Source organism: Echeneis naucrates, chromosome 5 (assembly GCF_900963305.1).
Source record: "Echeneis naucrates chromosome 5, fEcheNa1.1, whole genome shotgun sequence".
In the NCBI taxonomy this organism is placed as follows: Eukaryota; Metazoa; Chordata; class Actinopteri; order Carangiformes; family Echeneidae; genus Echeneis; species Echeneis naucrates.
Genome location: NC_042515.1, coordinates 4,772,357 through 4,789,604, shown reverse-complemented (window position 1 = coordinate 4,789,604; position 17,248 = coordinate 4,772,357). Strand labels below are relative to the sequence as shown.

At 41.3% G+C, this 17,248-nt stretch overlaps 1 protein-coding gene across 2 annotated transcripts in view; it reads right to left on the bottom strand.

Annotated features, from left to right (window-relative positions):
• igsf21a (immunoglobin superfamily, member 21a) overlaps nucleotides 1–17,248 on the bottom strand; it is a 148,973-nt gene that overhangs the window by 45,449 nt on the left and 86,276 nt on the right. For both annotated transcript variants that reach the window (XM_029502707.1, XM_029502706.1), the window contains exon 4: nucleotides 12,396–12,514. In XM_029502707.1, the coding sequence (XP_029358567.1) occupies nucleotides 12,396–12,514 (119 nt within the window). The remainder of the gene's footprint in view (nucleotides 1–12,395; nucleotides 12,515–17,248) is intronic.

Sequence of the window (17,248 nt, the reverse complement as noted above, 5' to 3'; positions counted from 1 at the left end):
CTACCAACTTTCCCAAAACCGATTAAAAAAAAAAAGGGGATAATTCATCCATCCATCAAAGAAAGCAAAGACAGAAATTGTACGAAAATAAATTATGTCAGGGCAGCACGGTGGCATTGGTTAGCGCTGTCGCCCCACAAGGTTGCTGGTTCGGTTCCCAGCCTGAGGCCTTTCTGTGCAGAGTTTGCATGCTCACGTGGGTTTCCTCCCAGCGTCCAAAGACACCATGTGTGGGTTAACTGGGGACTCTAAACTGTCTGTAGCTCTGAGTGTGAGTGTGAGTGGTTGTTGGTCTCTGTCTGTCTCTGTTGTGTTGGCCCTGTGATGGATTGCCGACCTGTCCAGGGTGACCCCGCCCTCGCCTGACGTGAACTGGGATTGGCTCCAGCACCCCCCCGTGACCCGGAAACGGAGAAGCGACAGGAGGTGGATGAATGAATAAATTACCTCAGCCAGATTCATCCCGTGTTTAAGGTGCACGTATAGACATTTACAACACGCAGCCCCAGGACAGTTCAAAGGTGAGTGTCTGCTTCTTTTGGCCTGAGATACTCGGCAGCTAATGCATTTTCTACTTACAAGTGTGCTTAACTATATCTCATGTTTCCTCAATATGTCTATAATCAATTACAGCTCATCCAAAGTGCTGCCGCCAAGGTTTTAAGTGTAACAATGAAAAGTGGCCCGATTACTCCCGTTATTAGTCTCCGCTCTTGCTTCCAATTAGTCTTTAAAGTTTTTAAGATCCTAAATACTTTTGTCTATTAATCTGTGCATGGATTACCCCGATCACATAACTCTAAGTGACCAAGACAGTGTCGTCCCTTCTGCTGCGTACAGTGAAGCTAAATTCTCTCGATACAGACCCAGCAACGTGAATTAACACCAAATACTGTATCAAAAGTTTTCTCTCATTTTCTAAAGTGCTGTAATGTCCCTTTTTTTCTGTGCAATCATTTTAAGAACAGATATAACTCAGTTGGATGTATAATTTTGGAAGAATATTTTAGATCTCTATATCTGCAAAAACGCCCCACGCCTGCTTGATGCCGGCGCCACATTTTGTGCTACTGAGGGCCTGAAATGAAAATTTGCTAAGGCGCCAAATGTGGTCTGAAACTTGGCAGGAGCTGAATCATTTCTACGGGCCACTTTGGCAGGTGAGGATTTTTTTTTTCTCCTTTTTGATCTTGCCTCAGCGTGGACACAAAGCTTTTTTATTTTTTTTTTTTCCCAACACAGCGCGCTTTGACTGCTGTGTCCTCTGGCTTACTTTCTTATATTACAGAATATACATTTTTTAATTGGCTATTGATTTGCTTCCATTACATCCCTCCCCGGCGTGCTGTGACTGTGAAGTCTTACGAGTACAAGACAGCAGTTGACTAGAAACTGTCCTCCTGTGAAATGCCTGTGGGTCGTCTGTGCCAGAAACTTAATACAACCAGCAGTTACATTTTATTCCTTTGCGGCCTCTAGTGGCTGCAGTCGATATGAAATGAGGACGTCAGAAGCATAAAGAGAAACAAAAAGTTTATATCAGTGAGTCAGATGAGTCTAAAGGACTATGACATGAGAGACTGTCGGGTACCACGTATGGGACGGGAACAAACAACTGATGTAGATGAGGGAAGTTCAGTTCTCCAGACGTTGGACGTGCAAGAACTATGCTTATAATTTACTTGGATACAGTTTGTTCGTGCTAGGAACAGATGTGGAGCAGTTCCAGTGTCGGGGTGGAAATAGCACGATAAAACAGGATGGTACGAATAGATTGTTTTTCCCAGACCGTCTTGGGATTCGACGATGGGACGTCTATCAGTGGAATGTGTTGTCTATTCGTGTCTGAAATCCCCCCAGGCAGCAGTTTCCACCTCAAGAAGCCAAATTCTTTGTAAAAGCAGATCCCGATGGTACAATTACTGCTACTAAAATAATGTAACATGGAAGAAGAAGGAAGGAAAGCGGAGTGGCTTTAATGAGAGCGCGCCAATTAGTGCTTAATTTCTTGAAATAAAGCAGAATCCTCAAACTGGTATTTGGCTTATTCTGAAGTGTCACTTTTAATAAGATCTTACCTTCATTTTTTATATTTATTAACCTGAGTTCTGCTTTGTTGCCCTTTGCTACACCTTGATATGTTAATTTTTCAACCTCAATTCAACTGTCTTTAGAGGGTTTTTCTAATTAATGAGTAATTAGGTCAGAAAGAGCATTCTTTCAACTAAAAAACTTCTATTTTGGACAAATCTCCCAATCCACCTGTGCAGGTTGTAGATTTTAATGTGATGCACTCATTAATAGGTCTGGCAGTCAATTATTATTGAGAGCAATAATCTAAACTTTGATGTATTCCTCCAAAGATATCATTATAAATCTGCTGAAATCAGATATTTACACAGGAACTGTAAGGTTACCCTGCCCACCCCAAATTTGATGGATTTTGACTGGACAGAATAAGAGAGTCCCAGTATAATATGAATTTCCTATTTCAATTTTCCCTTCAGCTTCCCCTCCTCGTGTTTCTTTTTCAAGTTTAGAAAAATGTGCACACTGAGAAGAAATCCATTTGATCCATGCCCAGCGGCGGCTTTCAGGGTCTCCTAAATCTGTATTTCTTCTTTCCCCATAAATTTATCGCCTGTCTCGCACTCCTTTGTGCGGTGGCAAAGATGAGCGTCAAATCTCAAAGAGCTAAGTCCACAGTGTAAGGTGCTCAACACCAGTTTTGCAAATATCAATCGATTTCCATCACCCAGGATAAACTACACTAGATGGCATTTGGCAACCTCATCTGTGTGGGTGAATCTTATTTAAATGTAAAATAAGAAAACAAACAATCAAACAAACAAACAAAAAAAACAACAACCCAAAACCTGTCTCAAATTCAAATAATGATAAACTAAATAAACGTAGGAAAAACGGTGGCATCACATCGAAATTCAAAGACTGTGTGATAGCAAAGACGCACATATTGTCTTGTAAACTCTTACAAAAACAAACAAGGAGACAAGAAATGTACGAAAAAAAACCAAAACAAAACCTGTCACAGCCACAGACACACTGCACTTATCAAAACAGGCATTGTCTTTGAAGGCTTTCAACAACATTGCGTATTGAATATATTTACCAAATGCCATAAATGCAGCCTGTGTGAAGAGAAAATGTCATCATTATCTTTCCCTGTCAATATCCTTCTGGTGGAGGTGTAAAAGACCAGAGAAAAATATATCATCGCTGTGCTTCTCTTTTTTGGGGCGGGGGAACCTTCATATCAGGAAAGATACATTCAGGTGAGTGATGGATAAAAACGTTCTTCAGGGAGTTGACATAATTAAAAATTTTGAGAGCGCGAACGTGGGGAATAGACTGTGGGCACAAAGATTTAAAGAAAAATTCATCGCAACATAAATGTTATGAGAAAGCTAATAGGCTGTAAATAACAGAGGTGATTTTACCTCTCTGTATTTCCCTGTGGTTCCAAAAAAAAAAAAAAAAAAAAAAAAAAAAAACTGGTATTGTCGCATTGGGACAACCTAAAAATGCATCAAATCATATTTACTCCACAGGGCTCGAGCTTTATTGCAGACGAGGGGGCTTTCGTCTCCTCACATCTCGTCTGACTCTGTTCTGTTGACCTTTTTTCAAGTTACAGACGCCCTTGAGTTCATCTCTTGAGAAACTAAATTAAAATTAAAATACAATAGAACATGCACAGCTAACACATCTTAAGCAAGTGACGTGAGTTATTTACAGAGAAAAAAAATAACACTGTCTCATAAGTTTTGTAAAACTTGCCAAAAAAAAAAAAAAAAAAAAAAAACTCAACCAAAAACAAAAAACTGAAGCCAGAAACTATTTTCAGGCAGATCACTTCGGAGGAAAGGAGACTTAACAAGCAAGGTGATATTGCGGTAAAACGCAGAGAGACAAAGAGGTTCTCTCATCCTTTGGTACAATCAGCGCCATGTCTCTGGGGAGACAAAGCTGTTTCTCCTCTGTCGCCTCCTCAGTCATCCACGCTCAAACAGAGGGACCTTGGTGGAGTGCGGAGCGCAGCAAGTGATGAAGACATCCTTAGTGAGGGGGAGTGAAGGGAATGAGGGAGATTGCGCCACAAGGAATGAAACCTACACTTCACAGCGTACAGACAACCACAGCGAGACAACAGGGAAGGCGCTGTGTTCACTATCAGACGTGCACGTCTTCGGGATGAAGGAGAAAACGCTACCCAAGGAAACAACAAAGGGCCGCACCATGAAAGACATCACAAGGTTATTCTAAAGTGATGGTTTAAAGACTCTTGGAACTATTTGAAGATGTAGACTTCTGCGTTTTAATGTGGTGCTTTGAAAAAAAAAAAAATAAATAAAAAAAAAATGCTGATTTGCTGAAAGTTTCTCCATCAAAAAACATCATCTCCATACAACTGAGAACTCAACAACTTTCAGTTTATGCATCTAACAACCTTGACTCTGTCATTTGATGCGACTTATTGGCTTCAGCCCATACCTTATTCTCCATCAGTTAAATAACGGAAAATATCGAATGGGAGCGCTTCACAGCACGGAGGGATCTCTGCGTGGTGCCCCCCACTGTTGCTGCTCCACCATGACTGGGATTATGCACCGGCTTTCCTGAATGATTAATGCGGGGCAGGCGGGAGACGCCGTGTTTTAAGGGGGTCAATAAACATCCCTCGACGTCATGCAGGGCGAAATGGTGCTCCCTCATTGCAGCGGCCTGGTGGACTTCGCACAGCACTAGTTTGTCCTCTTTAACAGTTGCGCCATATGGTGGTGGAAGCGGAGGGGTCTAACTCAGGACGTGCCTGCACTGAAATTACGGAGCCAAACTTTTAATGCGCCTGCAGGGTTCCTCGGCATTAAGTGGGAGTAGTAAGGCGAGAGGGGAGGGATACATTGCAGCTACATTGCTTCTGCTTTGGCAGGACCGGAGAAGATCACCAGGGATTCCTGATGGCTGCTACTTTGCTAATCTTTACTTGAATGGGGCTCTGTGCGTGCAAATGGCCATTGCAAATTAATCAGCGTGCAGAAATCTCCTGCATACAGTGAATCCAGGTCCTTGGTGGTAAACAATGTCTTGGGCCAAATTATCGCCTCCTGGAAACTGTTAGTGGACAGAATATGAGCAGATGATGTGATGCAATGATCAGATGCTTGCTTTGTTTTTGTTTTGTGTGTGTGTGTGTGTGTGTGTGTGTGTGTGTGTGTGTGTGTGTGTCTCTGGTGTGTGAAATCTCTGGGTATGAAAACAGGCTTACTCGTGAGGCTACAGCCTTGGCACACATCGAGTGCCCGCTGATGTGTGTCTGGTGAATGTCATCCGAATGAGGCCCTGAATGAGCTGGAGGCTGAAAATGGCGTGTTGTTAATGCGGCCGCAAATGAGATACAATATGGATGCAAATATGATTTCAAGTTTATGCCGCAGCTCATTTGAAGCTAATTGGTAGCAAGATGGCAGTAACAGATTTCAGAGTTTGTATGATGAAGGTAGAAAATTTGGATAGATTAATAGAAGACTTCAACACTTCAGTGGGATTTAAAAAAAAATAGTTAAAGAGAAAAGATTTTTTGTGACAAAAAAGAAAGAAAGAAAGAAAAGAAAATCTGACATAGACATAGAAGTGATGCAGAGATCAACAGTTGATGTTGAGTAGAGAAATTCTTAAGGAAGCCCACGGGTTGTTTATTTTTGCCTCAACTATCCCCCCAGGGTTTAGCTCAGAGACAGACATTTAATAATTCATCTGCTCTTTGAATTAATTTTATTCTTTTTTTCCCCTCCAACATGTTGCTGCTGCTCCAATTCAGAAAACTGAAGTGGTGGTCGTGGGAGAAAACAGGAAGGGGTCTACTAATTTTTAAAGAAGTAGCTCTTAATTTATCTACTTGCAGAATACCTCCTGTTAATTACGAACAAGGATTTTGATGATGTAACATGCAAATCAGTCACTTTTGCAAAACTTGAGTTTGAATAAAATGTGCGACATTACTGGACAAAAGAAAGAAAGAATAAAAGCACCTTTTCATAATAGTGAAACAGCAAAAGCGACACTATTATTGGCACTAATTTGATTCATTCAGATCGGCTCTTCTAATTTTCAGTGCTCACATGACCTGAGCTGACCAATAAATGACACTTTGACTGGATGAAAAAGAGCCGATTGTTTCCCATTTCCAGCTGACATTCCAGCGAAGATGAGAGCATCAGGAATGCTTTCTCTAGCAACTCTAAAGTCAACATGGCTACTGCAAAAACCTTGAAATCCCCTCCATCATCAGTTAACATCAAAGAAGTTTAGCAGACAAAAAGCTTTCAGAACACTTCCAAGACACACGATACCAATAAGACCTTTTTTTTTTTTTTTTGTTCGCACATTCTGCGCAAACATCCACAGACAGCGGATGAGGATGACATAAAAGGGGAAAGAACCAGACCAAAGTATGAAATGTGTTAGCCAGTTACGGAAAGTTTTGTTTTAAATGAAAGCCTTGGAACGACAACATAAAGCACACAGCCAGCAACACAAAAGGATGGTTGATAGAATATTCTGTACTGTGCAACAATGACACTTTCACTGACTGAAAAAAAAACAAAGCGATATTTACAGTAAGCAGCTGAACATATGGCAAAGCGAGAGAGACAAAGAGCACACAGCTGCAAAGTTCCTCGTTGTTTCCCAAGGCTTTGGAATGAACTGTGGTCTGGGATTTATTTATTTATTTGTTTGTTTTTTCAAAAACCCTTGGGCAGGTTATGCAAAACTTCCATTTTTAATTGTGACTGACATACTTGAAATTCAGGATTACCAAAAACTTTGAAGACAATTTTCCTCTGGTCCGGTTGTTGACTCGCTAGCTCAAATGAAACCAAGTTTTAATTTTCACAAAACAGAGGAACTCGTTGCCTTCTCTGTGAAAAACACCTGAACGTTCTCAACTGAACGGGATGTGACGCTGATGGCACACTGTGGGGCATCAAATACGATGAGCATGAAGGTGACACAGAGGATAAATGAGGGAGTAATGGAGAAATCATAGTGAGGACTCTCAAACATTCCCCCCGTGGTGACCCCATGCATGTGGAAAAGATGACACGACAAACACTTCAGAAAACAACTGATGAGTCTGATGAAATTGGCACCACTTCTGAGAGCTGAGAACCGGGCCGCTGTGTTTGAGTCACTCCGACCAAGATCTTCTCTGCGCTTCCCTGCCAAAATACAGGACATTTGGGGGGGGGGGGCACTCCAGAAAACCTTTACCCTCTCTACACACAAGCACTCAAACTTGCACAGTGTCTAAACTCCTACGAGGAGTATACTGAAGTGCTGTGTCTGCAGGCGTTGCTGTCTTTGGGTTTGGGCTTGTACGCCATTAATCCCACCCATTTATAAACGAGCGCCTAAATATACACAGCGCTTAATTAAAGTTGGGCATCCATTATTGAAGTGAATCCCAGTTTTATGGGATGAGAAGGTAATTAGTCCCTCTACACCTTAGCGCTCTTCTCTGTTTCTAGGGGTTATAAATACCAGCCCCGCTGCCTCATGAAGGGTATCCTTTAAATTACATTCTCACACTTTGCGAAAGGTTAGAAGGACGGATTTCTCCAACTACGTGACGAGATGTTTAAACAAAAAGGGCTACGAAGACGTTCTTCATCCGGCGGACGACTTCCAACTTTGACGGTCTGATACAGTGATCTGATACAGACAACAACACAATAACCGTCTTGGACCCTGTTCAGGGATCAACCAAGAGCTGGCCTCTGCACTGAAGAGACAAATAATCTTTCCTTGTAATCTTTGGAATGTCGCACGGGAATCCCTTTGGATAATAACAAATAATGATCCTATCTCGAGCATGGGGAAAAGAGCTATTGATTTCTTTCACCCACCAACGCCTGAAATTACGACCATAGATGGATGTGTCACTGTTTGCAGAGAGAAATATCTGTTTTTATGTGATATATGATGGATCAAATGTCTGCCCCTTAACTTGCTGAAATCTCAATGCACTGAATTGTATTATACCATATTAACATCACATATTTTGCACTCCAACATGACAGCTGGCTAATATGTCTCTCAAGTCCACTACTTCAAACACAGCTGCCATACACGTTAAATGTAATGTAATTTAAAACTAAGCATAAGGTGCCCTCTAATGTTTATTGACATATTTAATGCAGATTATTAACTGCTTTCATACATTTCTCAAGTGAACTCATGCACTGAAGGTGTTGTGCAATGTTTAGCCTGCCATTCGAATTCTTTTGATGGACTCAAAACTTAAATTTAAAGGCCTGCTGACTTAGTCAGCAAGCTCACAGTTTGAACTTTTGCGTTTCCCGATGTGATTAAGGAGTAAATTTAATCCAGTTTCGGAGTTGAAGCTGTCGAAGCAAACCGGTTGTTTGCGCGTAAAAAATACACTTGTACGAAGTTGCACGTGCAGCGACTGCCTCCAGGCTAACACCAATTTTTCATACATATTTGTGTACAATTATGTCTCTCATGCTGGGGCAGAGCCACAGACAACAGCAGGACACGTGACGTGCTACGTTTTTCTGGATGACGTACAGCTCCGAGGCCATTATGGTTCATCGTGTATTTCTTTGGAAAGATTTAAAAAAATAAAGAAATAAAAATATTGGATAAAATGTTCTCGGCTTTGGATCAAAGAACTGACTGTCCCCTCCTTTGATGTTCTTCAGCTGAGTGCTCTAAAATAAAACTTATAACAAAGACGTAGGAGGTCAAAAGGCCAAACTGTATTTCATTGTCAATTTTCTGCCCAATGTGTATTTACATCTCGTTGCATGTATCCTTTTGCAGACCGGGAGAGATTTGACAGAAAACTCAATAGTCCAATAAGAATTCTGTCCACCAGTGTATTTCAGCATTTTCTCATGCATAACCTTTAGGTTCACATGCTGATTTTGAACTTTGACAGCAGAATGCCTCCTCATAAATTATCGCACTGTAATGCCTCAATAACTGAGTTGAAGGCACACAGCACCATAAGCGCTCATTTAGATTAAAAAATCTACTCTATCTAACACAGGACACAATAAATTGCCCTAGTTATGAGTTCAGCTTGCTGCTGTATCCGATTAATGTTCCTCATTATCAGGATAAAAGCTGGTTGGTTCAAATGTCCAGGGGATGTGGTTTATGGTCATGAAAGTAAACAATCAAAGCATATTGCTCCTTATTATTCTGACGCTGCCTTGCTCTTGAATGCGAACAAACACTGTACATTATAATTTTCCTCTAAGACCAAAATCCAGAAATGAGTGAACCATTAATGGAATTCATTATTTGGGCTAGCTTGAGCCATCACTGGGACTGCGACAGTCATTTGGTTTAGAGATTGTCTGTGCCTTCAGGTTTAATCAAGTCAACATGCGTCTCCGAAGTGCGAGAACAAAAGCGGAGAGTTTAGAAACTTTCGAGACGGTGAAGGACAGTAGCTGATCCCCCAAGAGTTCAGGTTTTAGCCTTTTAAAAGTGGATGATTGAATTTCTTGGCAGGGGATTCATTAAAATGATAATTCTTATTTATGAAGCCCTTTAAAAAATTAAAATACTCTCTATGTGCTGCTTCCTATTAATTAACTTTTTTTTCCCCTCTCATTTTCTTTCTTTCTCCTCTCTACTTTTTTCTTTACTTCCCACTGAACCTGACACACTAATAGGTTATGAATAATTCTGTTTCAGTTTAGATGGCAATTAGCCACAGTGCCAGGGGCCATTCTTCTTCGTCTCTTGTGGAGTGGTGATTTAACACCCAGCTGAGTTAGGGGTGCTCAACTATCCCACGACTGCATCACTCACCTCATCTCTGAAAGACGGCGAAACAGGAAACGGTTAACTGTGTGAAGCCCTCCCATTGATAAAAAGATTCACTTTGCCTTTCCCTCGCGCCGTCACCTCGCTGTGGATCATGCAGGGATGAGATTCATCATCAAAAGGAAACAGCACCGAGGGTCAAGGGGCTGAGTCAGAAAGACTGAAAGAGCCGTGAAAACCAAAGGCAGCGCTCTAAGTCATAGAATATGATAATGGAGTAATATTATCACATGGTGTCTCTCTCTGGTGTACCGCTGAAAAATGTCACCATTGCTAATTATCCATAAGACCACACAGAGAACGACATGTCGCTGCTGCTGGAACTGAGATGGACTTAAATACAATAATTAGGACACTGAGACTGATCCATAGGCTCCGGGCACATGACTTTCACCATCCTGACTGAACGAAATAACAGATAATAACAGTATTAGCTATAAAAGAGGAAAGAGGGTCTGAGTTGGTGGTCGGCAGTGTTGTGTGACTAATACTCATGATGACGGAGATTATAAATGTTAGGTCTTGTTGCTGCTTTGTGAAATTGTTACTTGTGTACGATTTTGCGCACTTGCAGTTACACCAGAGGAGAACTGTGTTGAGGGAATTTATTTAATTTGTTTCCTTACAGGCCACAACAATCAAGCAATGAAGATCTGATAGTGTGACAGCTCCCGCCTCAATCCAGCCGAGACGTTGCGTTATTACTGAAGGACCCAATAGTTCCCGCAACGCACAAGTACCTGTGACAGATGGGAGGAAAAACTTTTCACAGCATGAAACCCCCAACAGAAAAGGACTCACGGTGATTTTCTTGACCAGCTGTGCAGCGTGAAGAGGGAGCGGGGGAGGGGGCTGCTGCATATACCTGATAATAATGATATTCATAACAGTATACAAATCATCAGTGCTAAACGGATGTGGTTTACAAGGTAGAGGGGGAGAGAGTGAGAGAGCGAGAACACGGTAGGCCATTTGTTTAAAAGTGTAAATCCGGGAGAGGCAGAGGACAATGAGGAGGTGCATTGCTCAGTCAGCGCCGAATACTTCCCTGCTCAGCAAAAAGGCATCATTTCCATCAACGTGAATTTTCATTTAGATCAATTCCTTGACCCTTTGCTAAAATACTCTCAGCAATTGGAAACGGGCATATTTCTGCCAGGTTCATAGTTGAAGGAAGCAATAACCTTCTAATGAGCTACATTCTACATCCAGATCACTACTGAAATTTAATCAATTGTTCCCTAGCCCAAGGCCTATCTGTCGAGCGAAATTTGAGCGAGACGTGTTCGTTAACACGTCACGTCAGTTAGAGCAGCAGGAAAATCTTAAAAAGAAGTTATGGTTGAATCTCTAATAATCACCTCGCAGTAAAAATATCTTTGATATTCACTGACTTGCAGTGATAAATCCACTGGCTGCCTCACATCTCTCCCTGTTTACCTCGGAGAAGCACATCATTTTCCTTGATGAGGGGGCAGAAAAAGCTGCTGGGTGTTCCCAAACATCCACCAGGCTTGTGTGAATCTGATCACTGGTATGAACTAAACATCAGTTTTCATCCGCATAAGCATGCCAGAGTCTTTCCTACTTCGATAGCGCAAACGGGAAAGGTTGAAGAGGAGAGCGGGGATCATCAGTGTGCAGGTAATTTTTATTTGTATTGATTTTTTTTTTTTTTTTTGCCGTACTGGCAAATGTTATAGGTCTAGCACTCTAATATAGAAAAAAAAAAATCTTGCTGTGGAGATCCGATGTATCTACCTCCATTAAACAAAACAGAAAATCCCAACTTGCCCTCTGTAGATATAAGCATCGGGGAGGACCAGAGTCAATCCCAGCTGACCTTGGGCGAGGGGCGGGGTCACCCTGAACAAGTCGCCGGTCCATCACAGGGCCAACACACAGAGACAGACAGAGACCAACAACCACTCACACTCACACTCAGTCACCATCTAACCCAAACAGGATGGCTTTGGACGGTGGGAGGAAACAGGAGCACTCGAAGGAAACCCTCGCAGACAGAGAACATCCAAACTGGCCTGGAAACCGAACCCCTACCTTCTTATTGTGGGGAAACATCACTAACCACTATGCCGCCGTTCTGCCAAGTTAATAAACAATGGCACAAGAATTTCAATAACAATTACATACATAACTTTGTTTGACTTTTTTTTTTCCACTTAAATTCCTTCTTACATGCAGTAAAACAGCATATTTAACGAACAGCAGCAGCTTTAAAACATCTCCATTCAGGCACCTCAGGCATAAAACCTCACTCTTTATGGTTGTGATCATCGGGCTTTGCCTCCTGCCTGCAGGCTTGCACCACATCCTGCTTTTCAATCTTCGTCTTACTGTCTGACTCTGAGCAGTGCCTCTCCATGTAGCCTGCGTCCACCCGCAGTGTCCGGGCTTTAACCATACATTGAACACTGCGCGCGAGACATCGCTGAGAAATGTTTCCTCAGTTTTGAAAGTGTAGATAGATAGAGTGCAGAGATGGTACTCACACATGACGGTAAGAAAAACATTCCCTGAAGCCAGGACAACTTTCTCCCTCGTTGCCCGGTCATAGATGCCCACGTGGCATTCATAAGGCCCGTTGTCCGATATCCGCACCTCCGGCAGCCTGTAAAACACAAGAGTTACTCCACGAGGCCCAACAATGTTGCATGGTGAACTTGATGCAATTAGGAAGTGCACAAGTAAGAAAATAAAAGACTTATAAAGGATTTATTTATAGAGCGCCAAATCACAACAAAGTTACATCAAGGCACTTTACATATAGAGCAGGTCTACACAAAACTCTTTTTGGAGCTGTGACCAAACAGATCCCCCGATGAGCAAGCACTTGGTGACAGTGGTGAGGAAAAACTTCCTTCGAGAGGCAGAAACCTCAGGCAGAACCAGGCTCGGGGGGGGGGGGGGGGCATCTGCCTCGACCGGTTGGGTCGAGAGAGACAGAGAAACACTGTTGGCTTGCCTCAAAGTAAACTGATGTTTTTAGGGCACTAAGGGTTTGTCGAATAATGCGTCACATGATACTATGATCCATTTCAGAATATTCATGAAAACTTGGGCGGCTCTTGTATAATTGAAAAAAAGAATGTTTCAGGGCTTTGACTTGTTGAACTCTTAGAGATGGTGAGCGACTGCATTTTCATGAAGTCTTAGAAAACAATGAGTGCATGATTAATTCATCATAAATGTCTGAATAAAAACGATCAACGATTTAGCTACGATATCTGAATTTATGCCCATTGTTGATGATAAATATTAAACAGTGAGTGAATGGGCTGTTTTGCACAAGTCAAACTTCCCAAGGTCTATAAAAGCATTAAGGAGGGCGTCGGTAACATTTGATTTATAATAAAGTAATGACAAGAAGAAAATGTCTAGTTTCATTTCCTACCTGAATCTTTTTAATTTGATGCAACCTGATTATACACTTGAGCTTCTGAATACATAAAGGAAGTCACTTAAGAAACACTGTAACATTTTTTTTTCTCCTTCGTGGACTTTTTCTGATAGTTCTTGTTCAATCGGAGATAGCAGATGGCATTTTTTTTTTTTTTTTGTGAAAGAACTCAGGAGCACAATCTGTATTCTGCACTCGGCTAATATGTCAACATCGATAATCAAAGTGAGACACTACTAGTCACATTTAGCCCCTGTGATTTATTCCCACAAAACGGGAACAATTGTCCTTGCCGCCCGCGTGTTTCAGGACCTTTGTTGGAACAGAGGCAGGGTGCCTAACAGCGCCCGGGCTTTAATGAGTTCGGCTATATGTGTGTTAGTGTGTGTGCTTGTGTGTAAGTTCAGGAGAAAAGATCACTCTTTTGGAAAGCAGTCAAATCTGTGCTGCAACAGCGGTGGTACAATATATATGCACACATCCTTCCCTCCCTATCTTGGCATAAGCATCAGCACACATGTCTGTGCATGTGGCTTTAGGTTTTGGTTGGATTTTTACTTTATTTTTGTATTTTTGGCCATCTCTGAATAATGTATGTACATAGGTCTGGACACGGGTTCATATTTTCATCTGTATAGCATATACAGCAGATATACCCTTCTATTCTAGTGATTTTCTAGTTCTGTCTTAAATTTTTCACCACATATTTATACTGGCCCTCTTTTTCGTCCACTTTTTTTATTTTATATTATTCATTATTGTAGGCTTTTCTTCTGTTCTTCCTATTAATTTGTGTATTTGTACATGCTGAATCCCTTTTTAATGCTGCTATAACAAAAGAATTTCCTTGTGGATAAAATAAAGCGTCGATCTGTCTATCTATTTATCTATTTTCTTTGCTGTAACAACTATTTCTAAGCTGCCCTGAAGCGAAGCACTTTAACCTTCGCTGAAAAGCAGAACTGGCAGTAAATTTTGCGGCGTGCTCTTTTTTTTTTGGGTTGCAGATGAGGTCGAAATCCACACTTGTGTTTTCAATTTTTAATGTACCTCTGGGTTGTTTCGTTGTATCATTGTATCACTGAACGTTGCCTGGGCTGGGAAAGTTCACCACCGAAAACAAGCCCCCCCACCAAAAAAAAAAAACAACAAAAAAAAAAAAAACACACACACACATTTCTCTACTCCTGCAATTATTTGAAAAGGTAAAATTTAATGCTAATTGAAGAAGGTTGCTGCACTGACCCACCAGGACAGCTGGGGGAGTAAAATTGATCTAACATGACCTACCCATGAGGGCTTCAAGCTGAAGACGGGGAGGGGGGTAAAGTTTCAGTGAATGAACCAATTATAAACAAATATTTTATAACGCTAAGTACATAAGAAAAAGAGTGAACACCTCCAGAAATAAAGGGAGCTTGTCTCCATCAGCGCTTCCTCGAGGGATAAGTGTAAAACAAGGAAGTCTTTTTTTTTTTCTCTTTTCTTTTCCTCCAACCAGTAAAGTGATGAGAGCAGCACAGCGAATCTCTCCTTGGTGGCAGCAGTGGAGGTAAATAGTAAACGCTGATGTCCCCGTTACCCACAATCCCACATGCTGCATTTTTTTTTTTCTTTTGGATTGCCACTCAGACAGGTGGACGAGAAAAAAAGAGACCGGAGATAAGATAATTCAAGATAATTCAAGCACTGCCAGGAGAAAGGGTGAGGGTGAGGAGGCCACAAAGTAAAGCCCCGACCGCAGCATTTCTGAGTGGCTGCCTCCTTCTTGACAGCGAGTCACGTCAGAATTAGGCGAGGAAAAGGTTGTAGTCTTCACATCGAGGCTTCCATGAAATATTAAGCGTGGGCGATTGAATTTTTCAGAGCCACTTCCAATCTTTGACATTGAGGTGCCGGTCCACTCAGAATCTGATCACAAAAAAAAAAAAAAAACCCTGAACATGTGATGGTGAGAAAATCCAGTAACCCTTTATTCTTTATTTACTGCTCGTCTTAATGGGCCAGCTGATGTTTGAGATCTTGGGATCATCTCACAGTACAAATACATTTTATGAATAGGTAAGGTTTTTTGTAGTGGTTGTTTTTTTTTTTTTTTTTTTGCTCCAATTACTCTTAAAAGCCTGTTTTCACATCAGCTGTGCTATAAGCTTCTCCGCGATGTGATTTCACCTTAGTAAACTGCAGTTTTGAGAGCACTTAAACCAACTGTTTAGCAAACATTTATGGCTGTTTTGAGTCCTGCCTAGTGTAACTAAAGTATAGCAGCACTGGATTTATTGCGGGAGTTTGAGTGCATATTTTCAGTCTGCTGTTGTGAAGAGTGCATTGTATTCACAGTACTCCTTTTAGCAGACAATGCACTCTGTATCTTCAATTTAGCCTTCTTCCTGGGCCCTTGAACACCTCCAGTTAATTAGTCTTCCCCTCATGCCTTCAGGTTTTATCTTTTGCGTGTGTGTGAGTTTTCGCTATTTGCTTTTCTTTTGTCCTTTACTTTGTTTCTGAAATTATGGACCCCATTAATCAGTGAGTTATACAAAGCTAGTTAGCAATGTTTAAAGTGTATGCTACAGGAAAAAGAAAAAGAAAAGATAATAATGATAAAAATAGATTTTGAAAGTGAAATTTTTTCCACAGCCTGGCAAAAAAAAACCGAACCAAAGTGAAACAGGTAAAATAAACAAGCAAGTGAATACGTACGTGAGTAAACAGACAGTTTACTGGACAGTCCAGCACATCAAACACACAACAAATCCCTGTTGTAAACCAAAGGAAAAAAAAAACAACAACAACAAAAAAACAAAACAAAACAAAACCCAGTACATGCATGGTGGTGATCGATGGCAATGGGCCCCCACGGAGGAGCTGCAAAAACAGCACACTGCGAAGAGAGATCGATTGTCCCTCAGGAGTAGCATCTGAAAGCTCTTTCCTGTTACGCGGGCCTTTCTCCAGAACCCCTCCTGCCTACAAATGCAAGCAAATGCAGCCATCGTAGTGGAGAGTGAGAAAAGAAGAGCAGCCTTGACAGAGCTGCCGTCTTGATAGCTCATCCCGTCAATCTCTGCATCAAATTAACGAGCACATTGTCAGACACTTTCTTTTTCTTTTTTTTTTGTTCTGGACTGGAGCGTTACGGGTGAATGGGTCAGGAGTGGGCCGAGTGTGTAAGCCAGTACACACTCGGCAGGAAAGCGCAGACAAATTGCCTAGAGGACATGCAAAGAGAGGTGTGTAATCATCCATGTTTCCTTGAGGAATAAAGCATGAAAGAAAACCATGTGGATAATGCTGTGATTCTCTGAGTGCCAAGAGAGGTGTGATTGGCTTTGTGCTGGCTAGTTACACTGCAGTAAGGGCTGATGTAGCTCATTTCTCTTGTCTTTTTTTTTTCTTTCTTTTTTCTGTTGTTTGTATCCTGAGCACTGCTTTCAAGGATTCAAATCCATCCAAATTCTATGATAATAAGAAAGATAGAAAGTAGAGGAGAGGTTTTACCAAAAGAAAAGAAAACACACAAAAACACTTTGTGCTGATTGGAGCCCATTCTATTAGAATTGAATAAGCCATGTGTGAGTTATTATTCATGACTGATTGAAGAAAGGGGATTTGCTTAGTACACTGTAAGAATACTTATTACTATACACCATCAAATACTTTTTTTTTTTTTTTTTTTGCACCACAAAAATAAACTAAGAGAATTACTAACAGAATCTGTCAGTCCCAACAAATGTGATTTTGCTTAATCTCATTTTCTTTGGAAACAATTTGCAACCATATTTTGTCATCCTTCGCCAGATACAATCACAACACTATTACGACACACAAATAAAAAGTAAATTCTCACTTATTCATGCAAGAAGCCAAAATCACCTTCAGTGAAAGAGAAGGGAAGTGCTTGAAGAAAGATATTTTTAACATGACATTTTTAACACCCCCCCC